Source organism: Pelmatolapia mariae, linkage group LG7 (assembly GCF_036321145.2).
Source record: "Pelmatolapia mariae isolate MD_Pm_ZW linkage group LG7, Pm_UMD_F_2, whole genome shotgun sequence".
Lineage (NCBI taxonomy): Eukaryota > Metazoa > Chordata > Actinopteri > Cichliformes > Cichlidae > Pelmatolapia > Pelmatolapia mariae.
Genome location: NC_086233.1, coordinates 41,476,605 through 41,501,725, shown reverse-complemented (window position 1 = coordinate 41,501,725; position 25,121 = coordinate 41,476,605). Strand labels below are relative to the sequence as shown.

At 39.5% G+C, this 25,121-nt stretch overlaps 1 protein-coding gene across 2 annotated transcripts in view; it reads right to left on the bottom strand.

Moving 5' to 3' along the window:
- Nucleotides 1-4,508: 4,508 nt before the first annotated feature.
- mgat4c (mgat4 family member C) overlaps nucleotides 4,509-25,121 on the bottom strand; it is a 113,715-nt gene continuing 93,102 nt past the window's right edge. For both annotated transcript variants that reach the window (XM_063479124.1, XM_063479125.1), the window contains exons 4-6: nucleotides 11,268-11,419; nucleotides 9,803-9,950; nucleotides 4,509-9,110 (exon numbers count right to left, since the gene is read on the bottom strand). In XM_063479124.1, coding sequence (XP_063335194.1) covers nucleotides 7,954-9,110; nucleotides 9,803-9,950; nucleotides 11,268-11,396 — 1,434 coding nt within the window. In that variant the 5' untranslated portion in view covers nucleotides 11,397-11,419 and the 3' untranslated portion in view covers nucleotides 4,509-7,953. The remainder of the gene's footprint in view (nucleotides 9,111-9,802; nucleotides 9,951-11,267; nucleotides 11,420-25,121) is intronic.

The window sequence follows — 25,121 nt, the reverse complement described above, 5'->3', positions numbered from 1 at the left end:
GACTCGCATGATGACATGTCAAGTACACAGCAGAAATAAACAAGTCTTTAAAAATCAAAAACAACAACAAAACTAGAGCTACTCCTCTCCTCCAGAGAACTGCATAAAGAACTCAGGTGATGAAACCGTATATTAACAGTATTAAAGTATGAGACTCGGGCAGGAATCTCTGTGTACTGAGGTTTGGAGCCGACTTTGGGATTTGTACTGAGAGTAGAAAGAAGGTGAGAGAGAACCTGGAGAGGTGGAGGTATGCTCTGCAGATAAGAGGAAACAAAGCAAGACACAATACATGTGTGCGAATGAGACTAACAGTGGAGATGCAAGGAGCAGAGGTCATAAAGGTAGATAAATTTAAATAGCTGGGGTCAACCACCCAAACCAACTAAAAAAGAGAGGTGAAAGAAGAGAGTGCAGGCAGGGTGGACTGGGTGAGGACGAGTGTCAGAGGGGATTTGTGACAGAAGTGTGTGAGGGAAGCTTTACAAGATAATAGTGGTGCTAGACCTGCTATGATCTACGTTTGGTGACAAAAAGATAGGAGGTTGAGCTGAAGATGGTAAGATTTTCACCATGAGTGACCAGAATAGACAAGATTAGAAATGAGTACATCAGAGGGAGAGCTAGGGTTGAGCTGTTTGGAGAAAGCTAGAGAGGCAAGGGTGAGATGGTTTGGATATGTGCAGAGGAGGGAGGGTAGATTTATTGGACAAAGGATATTGAATATAGAGATGCCAGGCAGAAGGAAAAGAGGAAGATCACAGAGAAGAGTCATAGATGTATTGAGGGAGGATATGCAGAGGGTGGGTGTGACAGAGAAAGATACTTGGGAAATTTTTATTCAAAACAACATAAACAACACAGTCTCATGGCTATAAATTGCTAATGTTACCCTGTCATATCCAAAGTGAATGACCCACCTGATACTGGGATACAAACTTCAGTGTAAGAGCAGCAAATTTAGGTCTGAATAATCTGCACAGCGGTCAGAAAGTGAAATATTTGCATCCAAAAATATAGTGAAAAGTAGCATAGCATAGAAAGTATGAGTACACTGAAACTTTACATGCAAGATAAATGCATTCCAACACTCCTTCTATTCATGCCGTCATTCAATCATGCTTCTCATGTTAAGAATACCAGTATACTGCTGTTTACATACAGTTGCTGTCGAAAGCTGAAGCCCCCAGTCAGCACAAGTAGATTCTACTTCGCATTGCTTTGCTTTTCCACCATCTGAAAACAAAAGATGATCAAAAGATGATATGTTTTTTTTTTGTTTACTCTCAGCCGTTTTCATCATAGTTTTGGCTGTTAGGAATGCACTCTGATTCCACAACCAGCAGCACAGGCTGGCTCAGGCATCTCAGCATCTATTGTAACCGGCTTCTCATCAACACGATAGCACCAAAATGCTCGGGGACCCCTCCATCACTGAAAGGCACACAATCACAGGTTGCTAGCCAGGTTATTACGAGTCATTCATCATCTGCGCCTGCTTTGTGTTTCTCTACCTTAAGCTTCGCTTCAAATTCAATGCTTTCAAATCCCCCGTATTTGCCCATTTGCCTGTTCATTACACTTCTTTTCAGCTTCCTCAATATGTCTTTTATCTCTCCTCCACCATTTCCCCAGCTTGGCCCAACCTCAGCCAGTGCACCTGGCTCGTGGGTCTGTGCTGTAAGAGCTCCATAAAACACAAGGCACAAAATGGACTCAATCAAAAGCTATATACAAGCTTTGATGCTGCACTGCTGTGTGCATGACAGCATATTGCATCTGCACCTTAAGAGAAGAAGCAGCCAAAATAACAAACAAGCCTTGCCCATTGTTCTTTTGATTTGCTGAACACATTGCTGCAGCTTCTTAACAGACATGTGAGGTGGAATTAAAATCCATCTACAATGTTGAATTCCCAGAGAGTGCAGGACAGATCAAGAGGCAAATGAGGAAATCCACACAATCCATATCAGTTTGATATCATGTGGGGTTTTTCCTCCTGTGTAGGTTCGTGCTGGCAGCACCATGGCAACCACATCATTGATTGGCCGATGTCTCCCACTGTGCACAGCGCAGGTCTTGTTATGTGGGATATTGGTTTTTTACTTGCCTCCCTGGCTCCTTCAGGTGTGTATTAGCCGTGGTTTCTCGGGTGCCGGGTCGTCATGTATGCTTACCTTTCATTTGGTTCTGGATGACTTTGAAGGGCAGCATGTGGAGCGAGGCAGAGACGACTGTGATAAAACACTCAGAGGCTCTGAAACAGGGCCAGTGCTATCAAGTCCCAACTCCTTTATTAATGTCATGAAACTCCTAATATTTGTGATTTGATTTATTGATTCTGTACCATTCCTCTATAAAAAAAAAGAAGTTAGTTTACATACAAATTTGAAATCTAAATCTTTAGCATTGTTTGACGTTACTGATTAAATAAACTCCAGTTGTCAGTGAGAATTATTCCATTCCTTCTAATTAATATGTTATGCTTCTCTATATTTTAAAAGCATTCCCTGTATCTCCCAACTTCATGGAACTCTCACTGATTCAGTGAAAGGTTTTATAGATAAGAGTGACATTGTTCATTTTGGTTTTGTAAAATTTTATAAAATGTTCATTCACTCATGCACTGCTGGGAAATAACCTTGTCACTCGTGTTTCATCGAATTCTTGCAGAAAAGTGAAAATCCCCCAAGAACGCTTTTTTAAACTTGTTTTTTTTAACTTGACAGCAGCATGGTGGCTCAGCTGTTAGTGCTGCTGCTGCCTCACAGCAAGAGAGTTTGATCCAGGATAGCCTCCTTCTGTGTGCAGTTTGCATGTTCTTTACATGCCTGTGTGGCTTTTTCTCCAGGAGTTCCGCTTTATTTAGGTTACAGCTACCGAGACACTTCTGATTATGTGATCTCTTGAATTCTAAGATTACTAATTTCTGGTTAAAAAAACACCCCCAAACCCCAAAACCAACAACACATACATTAAAAAAAACAAAAAAAACAAACAAAAACAAAAAACATACATATGAGATAATATGTGTTCAGGACATCCACCTCCATATTTTGTTCAAGTGATGATCACTAATTTTCTTCATTTGATGAATTAAACTCTCTTTGAAGTGAAGGGAAATGGACTTTGAATTTGTGCATGTATATAAACATACATAAACATTTAGTTTCTAAAGTCACTCACTAATAAAAAAAATAATTAAAAAAAGTAGAATCAGCTCTAGCAGATTGTGCTGATGTATCATTTTATGGCCTAGGAATGTGTAAAATGTGGACAGTACTACTCCCATCAGGTAAGGAAGTATAAACAGGTTCTTGGGCAGTGTTTTCAGTCCACCTTCTGTGGTCTATATCATTGTTATTTCTGCCATCACTGAACACTATTATCTTGGCTCTTCATATGAACTTAGAAAAAGTAAACAAATTTATGTTGGGTTGATCATTTCTTGTATTGTTGTTGTAACAGTGCTTCTTGGCAATGAATCTTATAGCTGTTGGAAAACCCGTTTATTTTCCCATAGTAAATGGTAAATGGACTGGTTCTTATATGGGGATTTCTACTGTACTTGAGCACTTAAGGCACCCTATACAATATGCCTCATTCACCCATTCATATAATCAAACATGGAGTGGAGTTTTTCTTTATTTAATTAATTTTGTTTTTTGTCATAATTTGTACATTTTGTTGTACAACGTTCTACAAAATAAAAACGTTCTAAGAGTTGTGTTTAAATAGATTGTTTAAATGTATAACTACTATAAAGTGGAGAGAACACTGCTGATAACACTGTAAATTGTAAAATGCCCGTATTTATAAAAACAGTGGTGTTGTTTTTAATGCACTGGGCACATGTTAAACAGACACTTACCATACAGAGGTGTATGTATCCATTTACACTGGCCATAAAACTTATACAGCATGTTAGACTGTATAAAGTGCCACTTTAACAACACTGTTTGCTTCAGAATGCATTTTTGCCTGACAGTGCATTTTCAGAAAATATGTGACTCGTGTTGACCAATGGGCCAAGAGCACAAAGCTTTAAACGTTACAGTACCCCCCCACACACCACCCCCAATTTCTCTGGCATCATCTGTACACCTTCATTAAGTATGCAGTAAAAAGAGCAGAAAGCTTATGAATATTGAAATGAATAATGTATGTTTTTTGCTTTAAGCTACAACTGCATCTGAGTAAAGCAGGCTCGCTCTTGCTGCAAATTTAAAGAAACTTCAAATGTAAATTATTAGTTTTCTTGAAAATGTATGTTGTAAGAGTATGATCTTTTTTTAATGTCGTTCTTCGTACTGAAGCAAAACTAGTTTAGGTAAAAGTAGATCAACATTTTTGATTTAGAGTCATGTAAATGGTGTTTAGTTATCCGCTGGGCTTTCAAAGCAAAGATTCAAGCCCCAACACACTGCAGACATATATTCAGTGTGTTGTGATCCATTGAGCTCACTGGTGTGTCTTAGAAGTCAGTGCACAACAAAGTAAGCATTCATTTGTTTAATCTAACTTATTTTTAAATACAGCATTTACAATACAACATTTGAAATGATATGTATAAAAAAATATATGTCATCTTACAATACAGTACCAATTAGAGAACGATGGAAAGTAAAACAGACACAGAAACAACATCTTAACACACCCGCTCCACTTAACAATATACAGCATGTCAACTCCAAACTTGGTGAATGGTAGGCTTCTACGTACAGACTTAGAACAATTTCATTAGCAGAAGCTGAACAATAATTCATAGATCCTTACATACAAAAGGAGTTGTTTTATCCACTGAAAATGCTTTTGTTCATGCACTTTGTACATGCTCCACTGGAAGACAGCTCACATTTCAAATAACTCCCACACATCACGTTCACATTCATCATTTGCTCAGAGCTTTGGGGACTAGACCTTCAAAGCCAATATAACTGAACAACTTAGATAGTTAGTTTCCTGCAGGTGAATCATAAAGTTCTGCTTTTTCCCTCACAGGTCCTGTGAGGTTTGATGCAGTTACTCTTTGATTTTAGACAATTGCAACCTTAAGAAAATTAAAGGGCAGTCTTTAAGTATTAAGACAAATGTATAATGGATCCTTTTCACGCGGTTCACCCAAGGCCATAGTATGAACTGAGGTTTCCAAACATATTGCCAATAGCAAAGAATGCTCTGCACAGCAGTTTGCTGATATTCTTTTGAGGAATTTATTCAGGCTTTGTTGATCCTCAAGATGTAAATCTGTCCATAATTCTGCAGTGTGCGGCTACTTTTAGCTGACATCTTATTTCATATAAAGACCAGACAGCAATTTCTCCTCCAGAAATATCACCTTCACAACATGGTTGCACTGCTTGGAGATGAGGCTTATTAAAGCTATCCATTACACTTGTACAACAGCCAACTGCCCTGTGGTAACATCATGTGTTTATAGCTCATAGGCAGATAATAAGCAGGTAACACTGGGTTGAATTGGCACCGCGATGTGTGTCATGAAGAATGCCACACACACACAGCACAATGTAAATTGTGCTTCCAAGCATCATCCATTCAAACAACATCCCCTCCAAGGAGCTGATCCATGCAGGTCCTGGAATCATTTACTAAAATGAATAGTGGTTTTCTCAGGGAAATGTTGAGGAAAAACAATAAGCCGTATTGTAAGGTGGTGGGCATTCTAATTTCATTTCAGATAGTACATGGGGGATTTGCTCAGGGAGAATTTCAAGATTGCAGTACAAGCCAATCTGTGAAAGGTCTCGATCTGTAACACTGAACAAGACCTTGAGGGAAAACACGAAACAGGTGGCTATCACACAAGCGGAACAAAGCTGTACAAAACTGTTCCAGCATGCTTAATGATGACCTGCGTGCGCTGCATGTTCCCAAAGAACATCGGTACAATGTAAACATTTCTTGCCACCACTTCAATTTAGAACCTAATGTGACATATAGCAGATTCTAATTACACGACAAGGTTACTTTTAAAGCATGGTACTGAACTGCTCTGGGTATCATGGCAATGATTAAGTTAACATGCCACGTGTCTGGTTAATTCTTAGAAGGTTAGCTGTTTAACAATATTGAGCAATGAGGGGGAGTCCAAAAGCATCTTCAGGGGAAACTCAAGCAAGTTCCCCCAAAAGAGACTGTATGAACAGAGATCAAAGATCACGGAGAAGCAACCATGTAAGAGCAGAAACAGTGAAGGAGTGAGAACCCAGCACTGGGGAAAGAACGAATTGAGATCTTATAGCTCCAGGGAAGATGTTGTTTTGCTGGTGTAGAGAGTGAGGCAAACACAGACCAATTTACTAGGAGGAAAACTGTGTTGTTAAAAAAGAAAGAAAAAAAAAGAAAGAGTCGTATGAGCAGACCTGGCCCATTTCTCACTGTGCAATCTAATCTCAGCTCTTGGAGAAGATGGGCGAACACAAACAGTGCTCTCCCGTCAGCAGCGCTGACAGGATATACAGTGTTTGAAAAAGAGCTCAACTCAGTCACACATCTGCCTTACCCGTAACTAAGAAGACGATTAAACAGGAAAGAATATTTAAAGCAGAGAAATCTGGTGTTACTTGATGAATATTCAAGGCAACAATGACCTCTGACACTTCCTGATGAGATTTCGAGCTGGAAAATGATTAAGGGTCAAGAGGGGACATCCTCAGAGAGAAATCCAAGGGCTACACTTTTGCCAGTTCATTGTCCGTCATAATAAAAAAAACAAAAACAAACAAACAAACAACAAAAAACCCCCACAGGATTTTCAATAAGGTGGTTGTTTAAAGAATACCATGTTACACTTAATAATAAGTCCTTCAATTATAAATTAGTACTTAATAATACTCTGAAAACCCCCCCGCAGCAAATCAGTAGTACACTGTCCTACAAATAAAATTTGTGTTCATCATTTACACGAAGTGCCTTCCTGAAAAGCTTTCAAAAACATTCCTAAATAATATATAGTTATTTTAATTACTAATGGGTGAGTGGGTGTGATGACTGAGCGTAGCATCAGCTCAACAGTTTCTAAAATTTGACAATTATTAAATATGAATGATATTGTACACCAAATGGACGCATAATCATGCATTTATGACCTGACGGTGTTCAAGGCGGTGCTTGTCTTTCACGGTTAGCATATTAAATGTGTGAATGTATGAAGAGAAACTGTTAATGACTACACTTTCAACTGAATTTCCCCACATCTTTGTTATTGTCAACAAATCCCATGAAAAAAAAAAGCCAACACAAAAACTCTGCTCGGTCTCTCAAAACTTTCCAAATTTTTTTAAAAATATGCCCGATCTCCATTGCTGTTACTGCTGGGCGCTGTAAGCAAAAGATACATTATTTTGTACTCAGTGCTTTGGCAACCATGTAAGAGCAGAAACAGGGTAAAATGATATTTTGGATAACTGAGCTTAACGACACTGAGAAACAACCGCTGTATATCAGACTGGAGATAGAGAGTACAAAATAGTATGTTTTAGTCTTTTCATGGGATTTTGTTACAGAAACAAAATACTGAAATTGTAAACCATATTTTCCTTTGGGCAGGAGAATAGTCAAAACAAAACAAAAACCCAACAATCAGAACATTATGACATGATATTACTTAAAGCTGCTAAACAATAATACTGAATTATCACCCAGCCGTGTATTAAGGATCGCTATCAAAAGCTGAAATGGATAAACTCCTGTAACACTTCAACATGTGTTGATGAACACTGAGGTCAGCTGAACAGTCCTTGAGAATGACTGTGAAGATGCTCCACTAAGAGTACAACTTGCAGGTAAAAAACTATAGATTGATTTGGCAATCAAAACGAGTATCAATAAATACATATAAAATGAATAAATAAATCTGGAAATACATACATTACTAAATAATAATAAAAACCTTTGCCTTTATGACATATTAAAAGTCTCTGTGTATAGTCATCATTGGCTGGGGGGTTGCGTAGTCCATAAACTTATACTTCTGATAATGAGCCATTCTTTCTGGCTGCCTGTGACCACAATGCGTACACACTCAATGTCAAAGGCTATTTTGTGGTCTACGTCATGGACCTCAATGTTGCCATTTTTAAACTCTCCTAATGTGATATAAGAGGAACACTGTTTCCCTTTTTTAGTCCCAACTAATTTCTCTCCTACTTCCAGAGCTCCGTGATGAAGAATGTCATTCTGCCGGTCATCAGACCCAGTAACAATCTTAATTTTACTGATTTTGGTAGATTTGTTAAAGACTATAATAAAGAAATCTCCAGTGGAGGGAGGTTTTCCCCAAAAGTATTCGTCCACTGTGCTGTAAGCCTTGGTGGCATCATAGTTTTCAAAGACATTGATGTTTGTGTAAAGGCTGGCGGGGGGGTTGTCGGGAATGTCTATGGAGTCTTCCTCAAAGTCATCGTCCTTCAGCTTGTTCTCGGCACCCTTATAAGAGGAGTAGTAGCCCATGTGCTGGAACAGTGAAGGCTTGAAGCGGATCACGTCCTTCTGTGCCAGCAGGCCTCTGAAGTGGATGAGGAGCCAGTCGCAGGGCATTTCCTGGTAGAACATGAGCAGGAAATGAGCCAAGCGCGGCAGGTCTCTGGAGTGATACAGCTTCCCGATGTAGCCCAGCTTGGAGAATTCCAACATCACCCAGTAGGAACCTTCTCTGGAGGTGATCACCTTCTTCAGTGCCGTCAGGAAGTTCCTGGAGCAGCGCACATCGTCCTCTAACATCATGTAGAAGTCGGAGAGGTTTGTGCAGAAGTTGAGCAGGAAAGCGTAGTCCACGTTCTGCTTAGAGCGGAAACGGACCCTGTCCTCTGGGTCGTTGTAGTTCCTTTTCAATCCGTCTAGAGACGGATAGTACTCCTCTGGAGCTTGGATTACTAAGAGACGTCCAGCTATGATGTGGTGTGCAAACTTCCTGGTGATTTCCTGCACCAGGTTCTCACACCAGACCAGGTCGAAGTCCGCCAGATGGACGACAACCACAATCTCTTTCAGTTCCTCGTAACTGGACTGATCAAATATGGATTTGATCGTCTCCAGGAGGTAGTTTCCTCTTTTTCTTTTGACAGATGAAAGCCCGATGGTGAGATACTCTGTGAAAAAAAAATATGAATGTCAACTTTGATCACCATTTCCAAAAACATGTTTAAAGGACACAGGTTTCAGATGAACTGCATAAGTTTCAACGCTGTCTGAGAAAATATACTACTAAAATTGTACACGTGAAATTAGAGTTTAAGTAAATTTATTTCAAGGTCTGCTTATTAGCTGCTTCCTGAGCCTTCAAATGGTCATCAGCTGATCTTTATTTACAATCAGCCCTTATCACATGACCAAAGTTCCAGCATAGTTGAAAGTCATTTTGAATTCAAACTATGTCAAAGTCCACCAGTAGTATTTGAGAAAATAAACGTAACACAATTTTTTAAATGCATTTGTATTTATTCAAAGCATTTTCTAAATATTTTTGATTAATCGATCATAGCGCTGAATAAACAATTATGCTCAGTGCTCACTTATTTAACAGCACACAGTTATTGTCTATGAGGGAAAATAGACATAAAAGCTTTGTGAATAAAGCACAAAGCACTAAAGAAGAATTTAATGTTGAGGTAAAGAAGCCCCTGTGGTGCAGTTTCGCTTTATTGCTATGCTTTAAATTCCAATGTCACAGATTTTAAATTTAATTTTGCATCCTCTGCTTGCAAATACAATTCACTGTAATTTGCCCCAGCCCATGAAAGACTCAATGTAAATTTCTATTAAAAAGAAACAGTAAACTTACTCTTGCGGTTCAGTGGGGTACCAGCGAGATAGCGATATGTGACGTTAATGGTTCCGGAGAAATTACTCAGGTCTCTGAAGGTGTGGACGTATCGTTCTGAGCTTGAAGGGTGGACTGATGTTTCCCTAAGCTGCCTTTTATCCCCTTCCTGGAGCGAAACATTAAAAAACACATTATGAACTGATGCACACAAAAAAAATCTGGAAAAAAAAATCTAATTATGCAAATTATTAAAGTTCCCAATTATCGAATAAATAAAGTATTTCACATCTCATCATCAAATAAGGCGGACATCAGATGTTTCTTTTTTCAAGTAAATGAAAAGTCAGAAATTTGTGTCTTGGCATATTACACATATTTAAACATTACCGCAGAAAACATGGAAAGCCTGTAAAGTCTAAGACTGAAACCATTTCCATCAGTATTGAAGCTCTATGACATGCATTAACATCTATTGATTTTCAGAGTATTCAGTTTAAATTCAGTTCAAGTCAATTTTATGTACAATCGCAACAACGCCAAATCGCAACAACGCCAAATCGCAACAAGAGTTGCTTCAAGGTGTTTTTAAAGTATATAGCTTAGTAGCTAGCAGTACTTTTATCCTTTAATTGAGCTTCTTTATGTGCAAAAATTAAAAGAACATCAATTTTCCTATTTTCCTGATCAGAAGAAGAAGAACTAGATACATTTTGTGAAGAGCCAGGTTGATGGATAGCTGAGAAAACTAGTTATGTATAGTATGTGTATTAGGGTTTGTGTATATTAGGATACTGCTGATCATTTCAGTACTGGGTAAAACTTTACAAGGCTTCTAAACTTACAGAACCACTGAAACAGCCTTAAACTGATGAAAAATATTGCAGTTGACAGTGTAGCCCCTCACACACCCCAAATCTGTGTTTGACCAGGACCATTTGACTATTTTGTGCAGTTCATCCTCAGCAGACACACCCCTGTGTTGTGAAACTTCATATTATATACTTTGTCATTTTTTCAAGTATTCAAATTTAGCTGAGTAGCTTAAAACACTATTTTCTCAAGTGTGCCTCAGAAAACACATTTCTTTCTGCTTTATATTGATATCAAATCTATTGACATGACACAACTAAACCTCCATTTCAGAAGACGAAAGAAATCTTTAAACCCCTCCAGGCAGTGAGGAGAAAAGCAAACCACCTTAATATTTTAAAGAACAAACACTGATAATATACTCAGATCAACAAGAGTTGCTGGCATCATGAATAAATGATAAATTATAAAGATGATCTCAATGTGTCCACCTCATTAAAATTTAAATATGTCTCTCTTACAAAAGAGCAACTGCACATCAAACAGGAAGCACATCTGGAAATGTGGTCAAGTGTTCATCAAGAAGACATCCAGAAGAAATACAAAGATAAAGTGTCCAATGCTCTGTAAAAAACACTTCTGCAAATGTGCATACGTAGAACAATTGACTAACCAGCACGTAGCCATCTTCAATGTAGAGGTTCAGGAAGAGGAGGAAGGTGATGAGGAAGCCAAGGAAGGGAATAGTGGAGCGTTTCCTCAGACATCTCATCTTGTCCAGGGATTTCCACATCAGCCTCATGCTCTACACAGTATTGCTGAGATCTGCACGAAATAAACATGAGCAAAAACACATCACACAAGACAGAAGTGTATGCTTTGAATTTCATCAGCCACAGATTCTGCAGATAGTTTGCCTTTAGCAGACTGTTGTGAGATTTTAGCAACATAAGACCATCTTTCATGTATTATTATCCCCCACAAGTGTAATGGGTAATGTTTTTTTTATTGTACACAAATACATTAATATATACTGAGCAGTCACTAAATTTGTTCATTTCCCGTTCCCCTTTAATCTATTTTTAGGTCTTCAGTGATGAAGGCTCATGCCATTTTTGACAGCACACATTTCAATGCTTTCTTGGTCAAAGAAAACAATGCTTCTGCCTTCTCTCATCAGCTAGCAAACTCCTTCATAGTGGAATAATGTTTGTAGATTACAGGCCACCATCACTCGAGAGGAGAGGAAAATTCAATTTTCAATCACGTCTCTTTATTTCCGATTTCTGGTCGATAAAAGAAAGAAATGAAAAGACACAAAGGCCAAAAGAAGAGAGAGCAAAATGGGTGAAAGGTTTTTCATAGCTAGTCAGTACATAGGTATTTTCTAAAGCTGCAAAAAAATAAGTACTTTCAATAATCTATTAACTACAATGACATATTTTTGCTTCCCATCGTAGGTAAAGTCTTCCTTTCTGTCAGTGCAAAATTCAAAAGTACTGAATCTATAAAAAGGGCAAAAAGTCAAAACATTTTAGAACCGTCACTGTATTTTCTGTTAGGCGTTACTGGTACTACTACTGGTTTTTATCCAAAGGACATCATTGTTGGTTTTGGTTGCATGCAGTAAAAGGATTGGTTCGTCTATAGCACTCAAAGCACTTTATACAACCTTCCCAAATTCACCAAAGCAATTTTTTCTACGCCTAAGTGCTTTCTATCTAACAATCACACATCAGAGAGCAACTTGGGGTTCAAATTGCATCCAGACTGGAGCAGCCAGGGATCAAACCACCAACCTTCCAATTAGTGGATGACCTGCTCTGTCTCCTGAGCTACAGCCACCCTTAAAGCAGCACATGCGTATAGCATCATAAATTCCTAAACATTAACTACTGAACTTAAAAAAAAATCTTTGTTGGATACACTGGCCCAAAAGCCCCCAAAATCTGCTGAGTTAACAGATTAGCCAATGGGTTCCCAGAGTGACGCGTCAGAAACTGAATCATTTTTAATGGTGATGCACAAAACAGTTTCTTCATCCTTTAAAAGCTATAGATACATTTATCTATCAGTCTGTCTTGTTACAATTACTTATTATAACTGCTAGTTATCTATGAAATCTCAGACTTCAGGTCAAAAACTTATAATTTTATATAAAGACATTTTAGGTTTTATTTTAGTACTATGATGGATTGGGAAATGGTGACCTTGGTCGCCAAGCAAGCACTCACATTCACACTCTTTATTGTATCCTGTAAGCCATTCTCAATGTCTGCTTTTAACTACTATTTTAACTACTATTACTAACAGTGCAAGGACAACAGTAGGATTATGAAGGAAGAGGAGAAGCACAATATAGCACCATTTATAGACCTGTGCAATCAAATCTAATATATATCTAAATATGACTTTTAAGAAGCTTATGTTATACTTATGTGTTGCATGTTCCGCACACAATTTCTCCATTCAACAAATCAGTTTTAATGTATGAATTGTGGCATTTCTCTATTGCCGACGTTAATAGTACAAGAAATACAGAACACAGTTTGTGTAATGTTGGTACATGAACAATTCAACAAATAAAAGCTACATCAAACACAGCTTTCAGCTAGAACAGAGCCATACACACTAGCTTCAGTCACAACGGGAGCAGAAAGCTCTCAAAGCACATGTACAAGTGAAACCTACTGAGGGAGAAAAAGCCTATAAACAGCAGCAGCAGAAGTAACAGTCCACAGACATGATGCAAGTGGTGTCTGTCCTTTTGTTTGCCACCAATTAGGCATCAGCATTCCCTTTTGTTCCATTGTTGCAAAGCCCACGAGATGCCTAATAGAATACAAACTACCTCTAAGCTCAGTTCAATGACCACGTACAAATCGATACCCCACACCAAGAGTCAGCTTCACCGGGGATTTGACTAGTCAATACCTCTTTTTGCACACTTGAAAACTAAATTTAACATATCTGTCCAAGACGGCCTGTTCTCTGCTATTTTCACCTCACTGTGGTTCAGACATAACTGTATATATATTTGTATATATATCTATGTATGTGTAAACTTAGCACAAAGAGCAAGGAAATTTTGTGTTTGGTCAGTTAATTATTTGTTATAACAATGCTGCTTGGCAATAAATCTTACACTACCGGGAAGCCGGTTGATTTCCCCTTAGACTGTGCTACATTTGTAAGGAACATTTACGTGTGGGTTGAGCAACAGAGTTGAGTATGTAAAACTTTCCAAACCTTATCTGTCAGTGCCAACCAGCTTATTCTACTATTGCCTCTTGTTTGGTGTTATTTATTGGACTGGATGATTGAGGTTTTACTAACTTAACTAACAGGGACCTCAGAAGCATGTGGAAGAACCATACACAGTCAAAACAGCCTGGCACCTCCTCCTCATGCTGGTCACCAGCTCGGTCACACATTGCTGTAGGATGGCATCGCATTTTTCAACCAGCATTTATCGCAAGTCAGCCAATGTGGTTGTGCTGGTCACAGAATAAGCTGGCTGGCATTGACAGAGAAGATTTGGCAAGGTTTTAATGGGCGCAACCCACATACTCAAGTCTGCTGCTCAACCCACAAATGCATTCTCCTTACAAATGTGGGATAGTATAGGAAATAGTATAGGAATAGAATAGTATAGGAAAATGGTATAAGATGCCAAAAAAAGCATCGTTATAACAAAGAAATAACTCATCAAACACAAATTTCCCTATTTTTTATATATAAGTTTATATATAAAACACTGATGTGGATGAACACATCTGCATTTGTTGTGAACTGCTTGGTAATCGTCATTATGACGTCATTACACATTAACAAACTGTGCTGTTTGAGATGCAGCAGCACACCATCCTTCTAGTAAGACCACATCTTGAGATATTATTGAATGAACTGTAATCAGTTCAGTCTGAGTTGTAGGGGGTGATATCTTTTATCACATAAGAAACATTTTGCTAGATTTTTCTCTAATATATGCAGTCTGAGCACCTGAGTTAATATTTTATCTGCAAAAAGAGGAATTGCAATCTTCATGAACGCTTCATGAGCTACTGAAGTACAGATAATATCTGAAAGGAATATGCTAGCTGTCTGAAATGCATCTTGTATAACCGTGCAGAACTATGGTTGATGCAAAACAGCTTGCATATTGTGTGAGGAAGCTGAGTGGAGCACGATGATGAGAAGAATCATTAGGCCGACTCTGGAGAAATCTCAGCTGATGGCTACAAGTACAAGAGTCCTCCTGACGCCACAGCTCAGGTAACTCTCTTTGCTTCTTAGAACCTCCTTAGTGAGAAATCAGCAGCAGATCTTTCCCTCTGCACAAACATAAGCTGTGTTGGGACGTTTTGCATACAATTAAATCAAATTAAATTCTTTGCATGCTCCTGTGTGAACGCTACAATTAGACAACTTTCTATTCCAATGTTGGGGAGGAGTTTATGCCTCTGGATGGAGACTTGAGTGTCTGTCATCAAGTTACAAGACAAAGAAAGGCGCTTCTTATTTCAATAATTCAGTATGGTCTCAGAGCAGGAAGAGGATGAGATCCTCCTCCTGCCACAGGCACAGCTGGGAAACATGCTCACTTCTGCTACCCTAGATTTCACTTTTTTATTTTATTTTATTTATTTTTTACACAGCAGAACATCTAAAACAGTGTCACCTCCTTACTCTGAGAATGCGCTAGAACATAGACCAGGTATACGCGAGCATGCTGTATGAATTCACCGATAGCTTCCAATAACAAGTGGGTGGGATGTGCGGCTTGTTGTGTTTATTCTTGTGGCATGAATCCAGAGTGGAGCTGCAGCAGTGAAATGCACTAAGTGTATTTTAATGGGTGTGTCATCCTGGCAGTCACACAGCCCCTCGGATGTCCCCAGCACCATTTTGGGACACAGTATACTTCCAGCAAGCTGGGGCTGTTAAATATCCATTATGCGCTGTGTGTGAACTGGACCAAATAAACCACAATACCGCCCCTCTGCTTGCTTTTGCCTAGCAGTGCGTTGTGCACTGAAGTCGCATCAACTGCCTGTCCCAAACGCCTTTTGAAAACCGTGCTCTCAATAAGAAGTTAAATCCTGTTACACTGGCATAAAAGGGCTCGGTGGCAACAAAACTGTCACAAAAGCCAAGCACTCTGGCCGTAAAGACCTCCCAAATTTGATTTAGGCATTAGGCCACTAAATGCTCAGCATGATCAAAACTTCTCAAGCCTTGTAATTTTTGTTCAGCATACTTTGCTTTGTATTCTATAACAAGCAGTCTGCAAAAATCCTTTAAGATCGATGCTTCGGTTGCTCCTGGATGAGATAAGATAGAAAATATGCCCCTTCAAAAATCCTCCAAGGAAACTATCACCTGGTTGTATCACACCAGAGCCTTAGGGGTTGGAAATGGCTCTCAGCTGGAAATCTTTTGCCCATCAATCTTTGACGTCACAGCGAGCTGAGGGTTATTATGTTGTTGTGCAGAAAGATGAGCACCAGAGGAAGAGAAAATGGTAAACAAGGGGCTTGGAAAATTATGAGAAGACCTCTAATGTGGACTGGTCACAAAATGAAGAAAAATTTATGTTCCCAGTGTTACCACTAAGAGCAATTAGTGAATCTTGACTGAATGGGAGCATCGATACACTGAAGTTAATGGAGAGTAATAATAAAGGTTTATAGGCTGGAACTGGTTTATTTATTCAATGATGATATTATTATTATTATTATTATTATTATTATTATTATTAATAATAATAATAATAATAATAATAATAATAATAATTCTCCACAGTCTAAGTAAAAGTTGTAAAATTTACCACAATAAAGAGACAAAAAAACGCATAACAAATAACAGATTCATTATGCAACACTTCTATTAGTTGAAACAGTATCATGAAGGGCGAGAATTTTAAAGCGAGCTTTTACATGTTTCGTAAGCAATATCCCTTTTTTCATGTATCTAGACTTAAACTACCTTGACAAGCAATCTCTGCATTCATCCTCAACGTCCTCCACGTTTCTGTGGCAGTGCGTACGACATGACTTATTCAGAAATTGTCCCCCATCCTCCACATCCTCTAATGGTGAAATCTGACAGAGGCCAACTGCAAATGGAAACCAAGGAGCTGCCCCGTGCGAAGAAGGCAATTGTGTGGTCCAGCCTGATGTGCAGCTCTAATGCCAAGCTTTCGATATGATGGCAAAAAATCAGAAAGAAAAAAACTAGAGAAAAAACAACAAAAACAAAAGGATTTCCTGTCTTCCTCCATTTGCAGTGGATTGATTGGTGCAGAGTGGCAGCAGTCCTGCATGCCAACGATACCACTTTCTTTTTGTCAAGTGCTGTGAAAGGAAAACGAAGAGCTCGGCTGGAGTAAATGAAACAAGGTATAGGACGGTGCAGAGCGGCAGTGACACAAACATGAGTTGAGCTCCACAGTAATTTCACATCCCATCTTCCGGAGGTTGTTTTTTCAAAGTCACTTCCACTGTGGCGATACCACTGCACCTTGGAGGACACGTAGCTTGGTTGAAGCGTAACACCTGCTAACCTGAATTTGAAAATAATTTAAATGGATAGCTTTAAAAAAAACAAAACATAGTTGGTGTATACTATCAGCTTAATGAATTTATTTTTCTGAATGCAGGCAGCGAACTGGGAAAAGGCCAAATAATGAAGAAGAGATTTGAAAATAAAATGTTCTCCTCTGGGAATCTCAGGTACACACAACAGCGAGCCCCTCCACGTGCTATTCAAAAATCAAAATAACCTCTTAACAAACACATTTCTTGCCAGCTTGAATCAACTTTCAACATTCAATTTAGGCCACGTTTTTAGAAGTGTGAAGAAGCATTTCTGTAATGGGAAAACCTAAATGGGAAACTCATTGTGAATAAGAAAAGGGGAACAGATTAATAAAATGGGCAGCAGAAAGCAATTCTCCCACATTTCATCTTGTTATCTGTTTTACATTATTTCCCCTGGGTATCCTGCACCTTGCAGATATACAGCTCTGCACAAATAATCAATTAAGCCGGGAGATTTGCAGGTATTCAGCAGTTGCTTTGTGTCAGGCCTTCAGCCACTTTCAATGGATTTTCGTTCTCGATAAAAAGCTGAGAGTAACAGAGGCTTTTGTTGATAACAAAATTGTGGCATGCAGTGGAATAATAAATCTGTTTATTATGAAATGAGTCTTTTCTTAATCTAACTGGTCAAACAGTTTACCAATTACTGCATTCTCGCAGCGTGCCAGAGAAAGGAATCTGTCATCTACAAAGTCCACAGACCCTTGTCAGAGAGCCACGGCTGTTAGGGAAACACAGAAATGATCTTAATTATCGAGATGCACAATGAGGGTGTTATCAAATTAAAGCCTGAAAGCTGTTACTGCGAGGCCCCCCATGTAATTCCAACAAACCCCGCGTATCACAACAGCCAATCACTTTTGACGACCTGTCATCTCCACAAAGGTATTCTTCCAAAGGGAGAACACTCCTATTTTCCCTCTGTAAACTGCCAAGCAGATTTCTGATCATAAAACCGAGTCAGATGGTTCGCTTTGCCCATCCCGGTTGCATCAAACTCCAGAGGACAGGCTGCTATGCCAAGGATCCAAACAGATGTAACCACCCCAGCACAGAGGCAGCACTACCCTCCCCCCATTGTCTCCCTGTGCTGGGCCTGTCACTGCTGTCAGCAGCCTGAGCTCACTCACTCTAATGGGGGGGAGGTTGAGTATTGCGGTGGCAGCAGAGGGGAGAGTGAGTGCTGAATGTGATGCATTCCCCGTGGACATACTGTCCAAGTGTGCCACCCTCCCCCACCACCACCGACTGCCACTGCTACCACCGCCGTGGCCCTCCTGGGAGAAACATGCAGACCAGTGACAATGGCACTTCCAGCTGTTCCCTCATAAGGAGCTGGTGTGCAAGACAAGCCATGACGCTTTAAAACCCCCCAAATGGTCTCAGCTAGTCATCCTGTCAGGTGCTCTGACACTAGAATATTTCCAGCCTCCACCAAGACCCCCACCACCCCTCGCACACCCACCCTCGTGTTCTTGCCTCTGTAAGCTCACACAGTGAGAGGCCAGTCCATTGTTCTAGTTCCAGTATGTGTTGGAGACGCCAGTAAAGGCTTTCAATTCATCAGCACTGGCACAGGTGGCGCAAGCTACTCGAATACATTCTCATGAAATGTTAAGCATGCACATCCCATTGATGCTAGCTTCAGAGCAATCAAGCATCAAAACAGTCTGAACAAACAGCTCTGGCACTCGCTCTGCCGCGGTACAACTGTGCAGATTATTCATGGTCCGTAACTGAAATGTGATTGTGCAGAGCCTCATCAGATCGGTCCATATATATTTTGTTTAAATTATTTATTTTACTGTATGGAGAAGAGGCGTCTCATAATTTTATAGCCTTCAATCCACTTGTGCCATCTCTGTGCAGCCAACCCTTAACTTTAGCAGCACTGTGAAAGAGAGACTGCATTTATCACAAAACACAAACTGAGTGCAATCAAGGAGCGTAATGTGCTGATAAGGTGGCAACATACACTGTACTTGCTTCATGACATAGACACACTCACACTCTACAGTGATACACAGAGATTTATGATGTATGGCTCCTACTGAAGCTACGTTAAACAGCGTATATTTGAAGTATATTCTGGATATAAGGTTAGAGGGAATTTTGAAAAGCTTTTTATGGTTCCAGAGGCAGTGAACATAAAGAGGACAGTGAAGTGTGAGAAATAATTTGGTCTCTCCCAGGCCCTTCTAACCACTTAGCACTTTGACCTAGATTAGCACTCTGTCAGAGGTGCACTTGGGAGGCATGGCAATGGAGGACTGCGATACTGTCTGCTTATTTCCACAAGAAAACACTCTTGACATATGTACACTCCCTGAACACATGCAGACGCTTGCATACTGGTTTCATTTTTGATATCAAGTATTACGTAGTATCTCTATCTGTAACACAATATGATTAGTATTTGGATACTGTGAATTTCTCTCCAGGGCAAAGATATTCAATTAGTTCTTTGTTATACCGCAATCCACTAATGGACCGCGTGGCATCTCGACTTCAAACTCCACATCTATCCTCTGTGCCTGACATCATGTGTCATAAACATATGCTGCTGCTCCCCTGAGGCCATTTTCTACATTAAAAACACAGACCCATGTGAATTAGCCGACAGCATCCTGTCATCGTGTCTATTCTTAAAAACAAAAAAACTGGACTGTGCCAAGGGCAAGACAGAGAATGGAAAACAATAGAGGGAAAACGGCCATTTAAAAAAAAAGTACCAGGAAGAAACCCCCTCTCCCGTTCCTCCCCTCTCTCTGTCTCCATTTGGGAGACAGCAAAAATGAGACTTGGCTCTGCCTTAAAAGCACTTAAAAAACCAAGGTCACCTCCTGGTCAAATCTGTGAAATGAGAAAATAGCTGAAGGGGCAATAGGCCAGTAGCAGATAACATGAGAATGCACTATCTTTCCCCTACACATTTAGTTCAGTGGAGGATGAGGCACTGGCAGACTTTTCAAAACAAAAGAGGTTGAAATAAGGACTGGAGACACAATAAGATGGCCCACTTTCACCAAGTATGACAGCGCATACATTGAAGTGCTCTTAGAGAATGAGGCTTTTGGTCAAGCAGATAGTGGAGAGCCAAAGAGCCGAATGTGAGCTCACACAACTGGGTTTTTGCATTTAATCACTCAGGTAAATTTAAAGCCACATCCTTGTCCTTCAATTTAAGTCAGGAACTGTTGTTATCATTAAGGAAATGGATCCTAGAACTCAACTGAAATTCTCAGAGTCACATAGAGTGAACATCTACTACTCTCTCCCTAAGGTGCAAATTGGAGTAGTAAAACCTGAATTGATGTCATCAAGTGTTTGGAAATGGGCCATTGATGCTGAATTATCTCTTGACATTGGGGGCTCATGGACTTCTGTGAAATATATACCAACAAAATTATGCCTATTTAAGTACAGGGCTTGCAGCTGTGACTCATAAAATCTGCCCATAACATATAAGCCCTGTTTGCGCAAAACAGCAGCATCACCTGGAGTCCCACAGTGATTTGTAATAGCTGCAGATGGACGTCACTGCTTTAATCAATGTGTGACTCAGTAGTGTCTATCGTGTGTAAAACAATATCACCTCACTCTGATGAAACCAAAACATATGAAAGACTGGACTGAGACACGCTTAAAAGAAGCTGAGAAAAAGACTAAAGTAATGTGTGTTTTAACCCATATAATACTGTTAATACATGTTTGCTAGTAGCTGTTTACAGTTAGCTTGTCACCTACGCAGCTGTTCTGTGATGCTATTGTTTCCCAAAAAACACTTCTGCTGTGCAGTGGTGCAATTTTTCTATTTCTTTTGTTTTTTATCCGACTTCCGTTGTGTTTTGTGTGCTTTTGTGTTCTGGTGTTTTCTTAAGCTATACGTTTGACCTGTAAGGGCCACCGTAAATATCAGCCATATATCATTTAACAGAAGTCATCTAATACTGGTCTTATCTTGTGTTTGCACAGTCAGACTCTTAGGGTTCTTCTTTTCTACTGTACTTACACTTTGTACACTCACTCCATAACGCAGCATCAAAGCTAGAGAATTAGATATATTTATAATTAGCCGATGACAAACAGCTAAACAGAGGAAGTGGCGCAGAATGTCATTTTAGGTGTTAACTGTTTGCTAAACTATTAGCCGCAGCAACTGTATGGGCAATATTAGCTATCTTTTTTTCAGCTTGTGTAGCATCCAAAAAGTGCTTATTGCGACCTTGACTTACAAGATGACCCCCAGGTTGTACTAGTCATGTTTAATTAAGGCTGCAGCGTTCCAGCATCTTCCTCATTGTTAACTGATGTTCTGTTGAGCAACTGCGGCATTAGCTTGCGAGTAATAAATCACAGCAAATCTCTGTGATCATTTAAAACACAGCTTAAAAGGTGATGGGAACTTGTTCATTTTTAATGAGCACACAGATACATTTGAAGCAGCTAACATCATTTGGAGTGAAAGCAGTTTGATTTAAAAATTCAACATTTTAATAAAATCTTTAATAGCTCTTCAGTTGATAACACTGTTATTGTCACAATGAGTAAATTGCATCTTGTGTGGATTGTGGAAGCAAAATATCACAGCTTACAGTGGGCTGAAGCAGCGGTGTTTATCAAGGAATGAATCAAGAAATCTGTAATCTTTAAAGATTTATAACTTCAAAAGCAATCTCCACAGTCCTGCAAATCACAAATTCTTTCCTCCTGAAAGCAAGAGAATGAAAAACCAGCAGAAAGTGAGATGAACAGCACATTACCTGAGCAGAGAAGCACATGTTTCCTGCCAGCCTCACCAGTCTTGAATAACAGAGTTCTCCTGGAGGCAGCTCTCTGTTGATCAATTGACTACCTATCCCAGTGCTAGACTGATGGGAGAATATCCCATATCCTTGCATCCTCTGAATTCTCCCAAGTCTCCATCATGAATATTTGATGAGGGATGTGTGTGCCAATCACTAAAAGACGTTTATCTCCAATACCCATGACTGGGCAGCCCTTGCTGAGCTTCTCTGCTGGTAATCAAAAACAAACGTTTCATGGATGAAAAAAAGGCCCTTTCAGGAGAATCAACGATACTGCTATAATATATGTATGGAAGACTGAGAATTCATTAGGATTCAAACTTGATACAAAGATGAGACATATCAATTTTTAAATGTTAGATTCATATTTCTCTCTACCAAGGAAATGTAAAAGTGAGACGTATATTATTGTACAGCTAACCCGCCTGTGTTTGCTGGCTTCCCACGAGTCTTCAGGAGCACATGCTGTCTATTAATTAGCAATTCTTGGACTTGTGTCTGTACTCATTCAACCTCAACGACCCTGTTTGTGCTACAGCAACATTGCAGAATGTTCAGCAAATTCCTGCAGTCATTCCTCAGACCTTTTGTTTCCCATCATTTTATAACCTTGGTTATGCAAAACACTGGCATTTCTGCTGAGAGAAATGAGCTTACAGGCCCTCATAAAACCTGATACAGATTCTGTAGGCCTTTAACAATCCTTATATCGAGCACCTTTCGCCACTATTCTGACGCAGCTCTTCCGATCTACAAAGAGCGAGAGTGGAAAACTGTGAAATAATATGGAAAAATGTTACATTTCCCCTGCCAGATTTAGTTTCTCTTGAAATCTGAAAAAGCATGGTCATCGTCGAGCCGCTCTTATTAATTTCTATCATTTGACTTCAAATGCATCAAAGCCTCTAAGGGGTGGGGAAAGAAACCCAAAGTCCTGTGTGATTCAACATAATGTTGATTGTTTGACTGCATCCCTTGTTACACACTAACACAAAAGCTTTCACTCTGTGTCTGTCTAGCTCCTTTTTGTCAGTCATATATGAAACTATAGTGGCAGTTTATGGCTATAATCAGATCGAAGTAAACGAGGCACCGAACCAACTGTAACACAATTACACTTTAATTAATGAGTTTTACTGTTCAGTGACATTTATGCAAAGCACTAAACATTGATGTCTCCACAAAGATGACACTGGCACATTTTCTAGCTCTGATTCCTTTCATTTTTCAACTCAGGTTGAAAGCCATCCTGTCAGTTAAAAGAGCATTTAAAATTCTCAGTGCAGTTGTTTGTATGATTGTAATACATCATACAAACAGGGTTCTAATCCACCACCTCCCTAAGGTGTTTCTGTGTGCTGTTTGCATGTTCTATCCGTGTGTGAGTGGGTACTCTGGCTTCCTCCCACAGTCCAAAGACATGCAGTGAGTGGGCTTAGGTTAATTGGTGATTCTGAATGGCCCTGCAGTGAGTGCCAATGGTTCTCTGTCTGTCTGTGTTAGCTCTGCGACAGACTGGGGACCTGTCCGGGATGTACCCTGCTTCTTGCCCTATAGTAGCTGGGATAGGCTCCAGCCCCACTGAAACCCTGAATTGGAGAATGGATGGATGGTGACATGTTTGCATGTGAGCATGTTAATTCATCCAATTTACAGAGAGTATTATTAAATGACCTTTTCCCACCAACGAGCCTTCACTGAGCCTGCTGAGGTCAAGCATCTATGATATACATGTGCATTATGGTTCTGACAAATTGTGCCTCTTGTTTCTGAATGTGGAGCCAATGGAAGTGTTTTTTTTAAACAGCAGTTGTCTACAATTACTCTTGAGGAGGATCTGTTTCTGTCATTTTGAGATGCTGACAAAGGATGCCCTTTGCCTTTGAAGTACTTCATCTTGCCTCAGGTAAAAGTGTCCATAACTTGGCAAAAAGGAAAACTTTTTGTTTGGTTCCCTGCCTCGGGCAGGTTTTCAAACCAAGTGGGCTCCTCTGATGTTGAAATATACACATTGCACATACAAAATAGTATGTCAAAGAGAGAGAGAGAGACACAGAAACAACCCCGCTCATATCATGAAAGCGCAACTCCTACTCTATCAAGAAAGGATGCTGCACATTTCCTCCTGCCTTTTGAAATAGCAAATCAGAATCCACTAAAAGCTTGTCTGTCTGCATTATTAATGCCTGTATAGTGAAAGAAGTATCCAAGAATATGCCTTGAATCCAAATCTTTTTTTGGCTTCATGGGAAACAAAAAACAAACATTTTGACCATTTTGAGTCTAAAATTCACAAATGTTTACAACGTACACAATTTTAATCTAAATAATAATGAGTTAAAATCACATCAGGCCTGATAAAATTATCAAATTTAAAGGCTTAAACACATTAACTGCAACCTTTTTACAGAAGGGGAGAGTCGTGTTTCCAGCACAAATATATTCTACAGACGCAGCCATTCTCGTTCACCTCCAGAGCAGAGGCTCTAGTGGTTTATTATTCAACATAAGTCTGCACACCAGCCCAGCTCCACCTTTGGCTCATTTCTGAACAATTTTCAAGCTTCCTGTAAAATGAATATGCATTGCCTTTGCTGTGAATCCATTTGCAAGACAGAATGATAATGAGGAGAAAGTGCTTTCAAAAAACCCAATTAATCTCATGTAAAACGGCTGCTCAATGCTTCTAATGAGATGCCATTTTAATAAGCGGGTATGTTGTACAACAAAGCCATTTGGTAAACATTATTGTTTATTTGTTTGATGACATGCAGGCAATGGAACGAATTGGATTTTGGGAAAAATAAAACACTTATCAATGTCTGACTTGAAGAAAATGTGCCTTTTGACTTGGATTGTGCAGCTTACAACTCACAGAGGTTATTGTTACTTGAGTAGAAATGCACACTTGTATGTAAAGTTTTCTTTTTTTCAGTTTATGCAGAGACGGATTTAACATTGAAACATTTATTGAAAATAACCTTGAGCGTTGTGCATCTCAAGTATATGCTGTGAATATTATATTGGCTCCAGAAATTCAAGTTTGTCTCCATAGGAGGAAACAGCTTTAGAACTGACACGAGTTTAGACAGAAAATATTTATGGGAACCTCATAAA